Source organism: Gossypium raimondii, chromosome 2 (genome assembly GCF_025698545.1).
Source record: "Gossypium raimondii isolate GPD5lz chromosome 2, ASM2569854v1, whole genome shotgun sequence".
NCBI classification, from domain to species: domain Eukaryota; kingdom Viridiplantae; phylum Streptophyta; class Magnoliopsida; order Malvales; family Malvaceae; genus Gossypium; species Gossypium raimondii.
This window is the reverse complement of record NC_068566.1, coordinates 24,861,892-24,871,694: the sequence shown is the minus strand read 5'-3', so window position 1 is coordinate 24,871,694 and position 9,803 is coordinate 24,861,892. Positions and strand designations below refer to the sequence as shown.

At 39.5% G+C, this 9,803-nt stretch overlaps 1 protein-coding gene across 1 annotated transcript; it reads right to left on the bottom strand.

Annotated features, from left to right (window-relative positions):
• Nucleotides 1-4,981: 4,981 nt before the first annotated feature.
• On the bottom strand, nt 4,982-5,552 carry LOC128034042 (uncharacterized). Its single transcript, XM_052622589.1, has 2 exons — nt 5,311-5,552; nt 4,982-5,162 (listed from the first exon to the last, which is right to left on the bottom strand). Exons 1-2 carry the CDS (start codon nt 5,550-5,552, stop codon nt 4,982-4,984), a joined length of 423 nt encoding a protein of 140 aa, XP_052478549.1.
• Between the last annotated feature and the right edge of the window lie 4,251 nt (nt 5,553-9,803).

Sequence of the window (9,803 nt, the reverse complement as noted above, 5' to 3'; positions counted from 1 at the left end):
GGTTTACCAAGAAGTGCCAACATGCTCAAAAATTTGTACTAAATGTGAAATACAAATAGGTCAGCTTTTTAGCTCTGAATGCATTTCAAACAATGCCTTAGGTAATCCCTAAATATCTTAATACGCACAAATTTAATCAACCAAGGAAACTCAAGTTCAACCATTTATCATTCATACTAGCCTGCTCATTTCCTTATATTTTCTATATCATTTGGTACAATTGATTGCTTAATACCTATTAGTAGTCTAATAAAAAAATTAAGATCACCTCTCATCATGCCAAATTTATTTGTAAACACAAACAACCTATGTACATGCTTCTAACCAATCACTTGTATTTCTACAAACTAAGGCGCACTAAAGACAACAAAAAATTGAAGAAAAATGTAGGAATTGAAAATAAACAAGTTTTCTATGTTTCCACCCCCCACACACTTTAGTTGACACATTGTCCTCAATGTGTAGCCTATAAAAAGATAAGGAAAGAAATTATATGATTGATCGTGGTCGCTCCAATAGCTAATGGTGGGTTCTTCTTCCTTTGACCGTTTAAAACTCAAATTTTTTTTGTCTCCTTTGTGTTGGGTTCCTACATAAAAAACATAAACAAAATGTAACAGAACTAAAAAATCTACTTATTAATCCAAGTCTTACAAAGTCTAAATCAAAATCATCTAAAAACTAATACATGTCTTCCCAAAAATAAAAATGTTCAATCATCCACTTCAAAATCCTTCCCCTCACTTCTTCCATCATCCTCGCTTTCTTGGCCCTCTTCTTCTTATTCCATATTTGTTGGCCCAAACATGTCAGGTGTCACGTGTGAATGTGTAATGCGAATGTACAAGTATACACGTCGAATCAAGTAATAAAGTGATGAGTGAGTATCGTCTCCACAAGGATCAGAATTGATTAACAAATGGTTATGCTATTACTATGAAATTGACTAATTAAATTTTGCAAAAGAAAAAGATGAGAAATTGATGAAAAGAATTAATGAATGGATTAATAAAATCAATAATGAATGAAAAATTCTACGGCAGTTGAAATGTTGTAGCAATTCTCAAAGAATAAGTGGGGAGGATTTGTACTGTTGAATGGTAAAGGTTAGAATTACTCAGGTTTTACTTTTATATCATAATAATGCCATGGCAAAATCTTGACTATTCTATTGCTTAGGGATTCACTACTGTGGTCTTCTTTTCTCAAGAGCCATACTTTAAGCTATCATTCTAAGTTTTTGTATGACTACAGAACTCAAGAATGATACCAGACTATTCTTCCTTTCCCTATACAGATTGCAACTTCTACGTCTAGAGTGCTACGAATATTCTTTCAAATACTTGCCTGTATCAACCGATAATAATCCAATGTATTTAACCTTTTTAGAATTAAATTAGATCTAAAAACATACCATACAATCATCTATATCTAGATCTTGCATGAACGCATTTAAAATAATCACAAATCGAATGAAACAGTAATCTATTCCAAATCAGACCATGGGCCTTAAGATAGTAAAAAATTACCCAAATAATTCCAACCCAATGAGATTTAGCTCATGGATTGGATATTTAAATCCAAAACAAAACCATTCAACATCATCATTCAAGTTTATGAATCACAAAGTTCAAATCAGAAAATAAAGGTAAAACTACAAGAAGCTCTCGCTGCTCCAGCTTTCACTTTAGTACTGAGATTTGATGCAAAACCCAGGGTAAATTTCTCTTCCCCATCCTTGCGTCTGTGATTTTTGCTCTATAAGCTGCTACCCTCTCCTCTATTTTCTTTGATATTTTCCATGAGAATTTGATGCAGAGAAAAACTGCTCTCTAATTCCTCTCTCCCTAAAATCCTCATCTCCAATTCTTCTCACCCAAAATCCTCATCTCCTTACATCTTTTCTCTTTCCTTCTTTATACAGTAGGTCCCTTCCTCTTAGTACACACCTTTTGCTTCCTCTTTTTCAGGGTAGTTTATTTGGTACAAGTACAACTGGCTGAGAGTGCCCTGGACTAAGTGTTACATCATCTTCCTGGATTACCATGGCATTCTTGTTGGCAATGTAACCAACATATTGCCATGGAAATATTTCACTTCCTTACACCCCAAACCCAGCCTAGACGTTATGGTCGTATCTGGCAATATCACACGATAGTGTTTTTAAAACCTCGTTGTTACGTTGAAAACATTTCATGTTATTATCTTTAGTAAACCTTTGTTCGAACATAGGAAGTTGTCTTTATTCATTTAAAACATTTATTTTGAAGCATCCCTCGTTGCGGAAGCTTTAATAAAACAGTTTAAGTGATCATGCGTTTAGAAACTACTTTAACTTTTTGAAAACCGAATTTCCAACGACCAGCAATTATAAATCCATAAAGTAAAATAAATAAATAAAAACCCAAAATTTACAACCAAATTTTCAGAGGGTCCTTAAATTACAACCCAAATAATCAATAATAATAAAATCATAAAACGTAAATTAAAAACCATCAAGTCCAAAAATTTATGTGGTCACTGCTGAGTCCTCCGTCGCACCGATCTATCTACGCCTAGGGATTACCTGTGCACATTAAACAAAAAGGGTGAGTTTACGTAAACTTATTGTGTAATTCTGCGAAAACAAACAAACAATCAGTATTCACAGTGCATAGTTGAATAGTCTAAGGCCTAAGCCCTTTCAGTATCAGTGACAGTTTGGGCCTTAGCCCATCTCAGTACAGTGTCAAAAATGCAGTAGGGCCTTAGCCCATCACAATATCAGTAGCAGTAATAGTTATACAGTAGCACAATCCTACCCATCCAGCCTCTACACACCATCTCCGTCCAACACTACACTCCATGTGGGGATATAATCAACCCACCCATCCCTACACTCCAAGTAGTACCGAATGCGGCACAAAATAGTAGTTTGCAGCTGAGCTGGCAGTAAATTAGGCTTAAAGCCTTTCAGTACACTTCCTCGGAATAACAACCCCAACCCAATGCAATTTCAGTACATATATTCGGTTCAGATAGTAACATGCTTAGTACAGATATCATTTAGTCAATTTCACACATTTAGGGGTTTAAGTAGCGCTTACCGACCTTACAATAGGTTCATAGTCGACTTGGGTGACCCGTGCAACCTTACAAATATTTTGGTAAAAATGGGCCCACACGCCTGTATGTGCCCGTGTGGCCCACTCAGCCCAAATTGGCCTTGGCCGTGTGATCCATTTTTAATGTAACCCATGCTAGCTAAATATTCATATACATTTTCATTATTTACTTATATGTTCATTCAAAGCTGTCTATTTGAGTCATTATCTCTAAATTATTTATATCTTGAGCTACAGAATTCCAAATTAAGATCTGCTTGATGTTTTCGAAACTAGACTCAAATACCTTTATACCATAAAATTATTAGATTTTATAGTTTATCAAATAAGTACAGTAAAATCTTCAAATCTATCCCGATTTTGCTGTTTGACAGCTACAACCTTTCCTTACTAAAAATTATTTATCTCTTAGTACAGAATTCAGATGATGTTTCCGTTTGTTTCTCCTAAAAATAGACTCATCAAGGATTTAAAAATATATATTTAAGGCCCTAATTATTTTTTTTACAATTTTTGATGATTTTTACAAAGTCCAAATAAGGGAACTCGAACCCATTCTGACATTGTCTCACAAAATTCATTATCTCTCATAACTTAGAATTTCATTGCTTACACTGTTTCTTCCATGAAAAACTAGACTCAATAAACTTTAATTTCGTATTTTATTCAACCTCTAACTCAATTTCCACTATTTTTGATGATTTTTCAAATTTAGACTATTGTTGCTATCCAAAACTATTTTAGTGCAGAATGTTGATTTCCAAGTTTATAACACCCTTATTTCCTTTGTCTACAATTTTCCGCATCATTTTCTCTTATTTCTCTTATTCTCAACAACAAGCAATTTCTTCTTTTCGCCAAACCCTATTTTTTGCATTTCGGGTACACACCTGATATCATTTCTGATACGTAAGCATTCTTAAGCCACAGAACCTAAAAATCGACCAACAAATCTCCAGATTAATCACTTAATTCATTTTTAATCAACCAATTTTGAAAGGAACTCGACTAAAAACCTAACAAAACCCTAACCTCACTTGAGTAACCACAACTTCACACAATCACAGTGTCGATTCAAAACCACCAGCCCCTTGATTAACACCTAAACACCAAAAAGGAATCCCCCTTTCAGAGTTTAACAAAGAACAATTAACAATAGACAAAACCGTTACTTAATGAACGCACGCAACCAAATATGAACAACCAAATCAATTGAAAAATAGAGAAAGAAATGGAAGGGGAAAAATAATGGAAATTTCAGCAGTAACTAGGGGAAAGAATCGTCAGAGGAGGGAAAATGGAAGAAGAAAACGTTAGAAAAAGTTTGGGTAATTGGAGAGAAAACCAAAACTCTACTTTTTTTTCTGCAACAAAAAGATAATCTGATTATTTTCTGATAACATTTCCCCCATATCTCCTAAAATCACTCTCTATTAACACACTAAAACACAACTACTCAGAATTTTGCCCCAACACAACTCTTAGCCGAAATTGGTGCGAAACTACTGTGTCTACGCCATCACAAAGAATTGAACAAAGGACCTCCTTCACACCAACACTCCACTTATCCACCAGACGAGTAGACCCATTTTATTAATTATTTGCCAACTTTTACTTAAAAATCCTACTGACCAAACATAGAGCTTATTCATAAAAATACCAAAATTTGATCAAGTCTTGGCTTGAACTTGGGACCTCACACACACCCAGAACACTTAACCACTGAAGCAGATACACAATTGTGTCACACCTTCACAAGAACAAAAATAAAAATTTTGGGGCGTTACAACTCTTCCCCCTAAAAGAAAATTTTGGCCTCGATATTTACTTGATTAGAACAAATAAGGATATTGCTGACGCATCGTATCCTCAGGCTCCTACCTGGACTCCTTAGTGCTATGATTACGCCATAGAACCTTCACTAAAGGAATAGACTTCCTCCTCAGAACCTTTACGTCACGATCCAGAATATGTATAGGCTCCTCTTCAAAGGTCAAGTTCGGCCTAACCTCAATCTCCTCAACAAGGACAATATGAGTAGGATCAGAGCGGTAACGCCTCAATATAGAGACATGTAATAATCATGGATATGATCCAACGCCAGAGGTAACTCCAACTGATAAGCAACTGGTCCCACTCGCTTTAGAATGCAGTAAGGTCCAATAAACCTAGGGCTCAACTTTCCCTTACGACGAAACCTCAGTACCTTCTTCCATGGTGAGACCTTGAGAAAACGAAGTCCCCTACAGAATACTCGATCTCACACCCCTTCAAATCCGTATAAGATTTTTGCCTGTCAGAAGCCGGTTTCAAATGATCCCAAATCAATCTAACTTTATCCTCTGTCTCAGAGACCAACTCAGGACCCAAAACACATCGCTCGCCCAACTCAGTCCAGCATAAAGGAGTGCGACACTTACGACTGTACAGTGCCTCGTACGGTGCCATCTGAATGCTAGACTAGAAGCTATTATTATGGGCAAACTCCGCTAATGGCAGATAATCCTCCCAACTGCCTCGAAAATCAATAGCACAGCTCCTCAACATATCCTCCAGAACCTGAATCACCATCTCTGACTGACCATCGGTTTGAGGATGAAACGCAGTACTGAAGTCCAACCTTGAACCTAGAGTCTTATGCACCTTTTTCCAAAATCGAGACATGAAATGAGGATCCCTATCAGAGATGATTGACACTGGTGCCCCACGCAGTCTCAGTGTCTCAGAAATATAGAGCTTCGCCATCTTCTATAAAGAATAATTTGTCCTAACTTAGATGAAGTGTGCAGACTTAGTCAATCGATCCATGACGACCCACACTGAATCTTTCTTAGTGGGTGTTAAAGGCAACCTACTAACGAAATCCATCGTTACTCGCTCCCACTTCCATAGCGGAATCTTAACCGGCTGCAGCAATCCCAAAGACAACTGATGCTCGGCCTTAACCTACTTGCAAGTCAAGCATCTAGCCACAAAATCTGTAACTTTTCGCTTCAACCCTGGCCACCAATACAACTCTCGAAGATCTCAATACATCTTATTTCCGGCAGGGTGCATAGCATAAAGGCTACTATGCGCCTCTCTTAAAATAGACTGCCTCAATTCTGAATCATTGGGCACACATATCCTGCCTCAGAAACACAACACACCCTCAGAGTGGGTGTTAAAGGCAACCTACTAACGAAATCCATCGTTACTCGCTCCCACTTCCATAGCAGAATCTTAACCGGCTGCAGCAATCCCAAAGACAACTGATGCTCGGCCTTAACCTACTTGCAAGTCAGGCATCTAGCCACAAAATCTGTAACTTCTCGCTTCAACCCTGGCCACCAATACAACTCTCGTAGATCTCAATACATCTTATTTCCGGCAGGGTGCATAGGATAAAGGCTACTATGCGCCTCTCTTAAAATAGACTGCCTCAAGTCTGAATCATTGGGCACACATATCCTACCTCAGAAACACAACACATCCTCAGAGTTCAACCCAAAGTTTGTATTACTACCATTCTTAATCTATCGGAACCGAAGACCCAAAGACTCATCCTCCAACTGTCTATCCCTAATCTGCTCGATCCAAGTTGGCTTAACTTAAAGCTCAGCCAACAAACTCGTATCGTCGAACAAACTAAGTCGAGCGAACATCGCTCTCAGATCAGTCACAGCCCTACGGCTCAATGCATCGACCACCACATTGGCCTTGCCAAGATGGTACTCAATGGTATAATCGTAATCCTTAAGTAGCTCAACCCATATTCCCTGCCTTAGATTCAACTCCTTCTAAGTAAGGAGATACTTGAGGCTTTTGTGATCAGTATAGATGATACACTTCTCACCATACAGATAATGCGTCTAAATTTTTAATGCAAAGACTATGGCGGCGAACTCCAAATCATGCGTCGGATAGTTCGCCTCGTGTGTCTTAAGCTGACGAGACGCATATGCAACCACCTTACCATCCTGTATCAACACACATCCCAAACTGACATATGATGCATCACTATAAACCGTGAACTCCTTTTCAGGTTCAGGCTGTACCAAAACAGGAGCCTCAGTCAGTACAGTCTTAAGCTTCTCAAAGCTCTCTTACTGCGCATTAGTTCGGTCAAATGGTACACCTTTACGTAGCAGCTTAGTCAAGGGTGTTGCGATCAATGAAAATCCTTCCACAAGCCGTCGGTAATAACCTGTCAACCCCAAAAAGCTGCAGATCTCAGACACATTCTTAGGCTACTTCCAATCCAATATAGCATCAATTTTTTGAGGATCGACTCGAATCCCCTCAGTAACCAGAACTCGCACTTGCTGAACTTAACATAGAGCCGCTTTTCCCTCAAATTTTGAAGAACAATCATAAAGTTCTCAACATGCTCATCCTCAGTCCTCGAATAAACCAATATGTCATTGATAAACACCACTACAAACCAATCTAGGTAGGGCTGAAACACTCGGTTCATCAGATCCATGAAAGCTACCGGTGTATTAGTCAGTCCAAATGGCATCACTAAGAGCTCGTAGTGACCATAACAAGTCCTAAATGTCATCTTATGCACATCAGCCTCCTTAACCCTCAACTGATGATACCAAGAACACAAGTCAATTTTGGAGAACACAAATCCCCTCGGAACTGGTCAAACAAATCATCAATCCTCGGAAGTGGATACTTGTTCTTAATAGTCAACTTAATTAGCTGTCAGTAGTCGATACACATCCTCATGGATCCATCCTTTTTCTTAACAAACAGTACCAATGCTCTCTACGGGGACACACTAGGGTAGATAAACCCATGATCCAATAACTCCTTAATTTGAGCCTTAAGCTCCGTAAGCTCCTTCGGTGCCATTCGATAGGGAATGATAGACACCAGAGCTATACCAGGGAAAAGCTCAATCCCCAAATCCACTTCCTGATTTGGAGGTAAACCCAGTAGCTCCTCAGGAAAGATGTCCAGAAAATCCCTCATAGTTCTAATATCCTTCACAGTAGAGTCCCCAGAAGCGGAAACACTTACATAGGCCAAATACGCCTCACATCCCTTGCGAACCAGTTTCTCAACTACCAGTGCAAAGATCACGTTAACCAAGTAATTTCGACGTTCCCAAATCACAACTACTTTATTACCCTCCTCAGTTCTTAATACAACCCTCTTAGTCGCACTGTCCAAACTGACATGATGCTTGTCCAACCAGTCCATCCCCAATATCATATCGAACTCCCCAAACAGAAGCTCCATCAAATCAGCCAGAAATACCGTCCCTTGAACCTCTAAAAGAACATCCCTATACAGTTTGCTAACTTTAACAGATTGCCCCAGCAGGCTTAGCACAACCACCTCACTAGAAGTACTCTCAACTAAAAGCCCTAGGTTCTTGGAAATAGAACAGGAAATATAGGAATACGTAGATCCTATATCTATTAATGAAGTGTAAGGCACATCATAAATAAGAAATGTACCCATGATGACATCCGGAGCATCTCTGTCCTCTCGGTGACGTACAACATAAACTAAAGCAGGCTGCCTCACCTTAGTTAGTCAACACCTCTGTCCAATAGTCTCTGTCTATGACCCATATCATTACCACCCCTATCCTGACCACGGCCTCTAGGTGGCTGTTATACTACCTTCTGTGGCTGTGCAGTACAGTACCCTGAGCTTACATCTGATCGGCCCTCAACGGACACTCCCTAATACGATGATCTAATAATCCACACCTCAGACACGCCTTACTCCTTCTCCAAAACTTGCCCTGATCGTCACCTTCTCAACCAATGAAGAAAAATCGCACTCCCTCTGCAGAGCTATCAAGACTCTCAAATTATCTATGAGGCGATGCTCAAAGCAGACACAACACTCATACTCAGTCGCCACCATACCTCGCGCATAGGGGCTCAGTCGTAGGAATTCAACCTTATACTCGGCCACTGATCGATCTCCCTGTGTTAGATTCAGGACTCCCTCCTACGAGCGTCCACATAACTAGCTCCCATATACTTCCCCTGCAAGGCGGTCTTAAAGAACTCCCAGGTCTGACGTTCGAGCTGAGTGCCCTCCTTAACATCAAGCCACCACTGATAAGCCTCATCATGGAATAGCAAGACTGCACCCTTTAACTTCTACTCAGAGGTGCAATCCAAGTCATCCATGATCCTCTCCGTGGCTTTAATCATACTCGAGCACATTAGGGGCGACCCCAGTGACACCCTTGAAGAGCTCAGCTCCATTGAACCGGAGTCGTTCTGTAACTGACCCATGGCCCCCAGATCTAGTATTAGGCCCAGCGACCCTCTCCAATATCCTCAACATAGCCTGGGACAATGCGTCGTCCCCAACCATGCGATCATGAGACTCATTCTCAGAAGCAGACGACACTAGTGTCTCACTCGTGTCCAAATCCAGTATATTACCCAATGAAGAGGGCTCAGATTGAACCCCCTACAACCTCTACCTCGACCTTGAGTACCACGTCCATGAACACCTCGTGTGCTCATGTCTTCAGATTTATCTCTATTACGAATTTTTATGCATTAGTTTCGGTTTCAGTATTTGCTAGCAGATGTTTTATGTTAACAGTTTCAGTAATTTAGAGTGATTTTCGTAAATCGCAATCTCTATCAGTTTTGCTACAATCTCAATATACACTATCTAGAGTGTTTTCACAGTAGACTACCTACAGTAGTTTCAAAATATCCTAACATATAT

Coding starts and splice junctions, on each gene's coding strand:
- LOC128034042 (XM_052622589.1), bottom strand. CDS start 5,552: ATGGCACCGTACGAGGCACTGTACAGTCGTAAGTGTCGCACTCCTTTA. Junction 5,163..5,310: donor AGGTCTCACCATGGAAGAAG/GTACTGAGGTTT, acceptor CTCTATATTGAG/GCGTTACCGCTCTGATCCTA.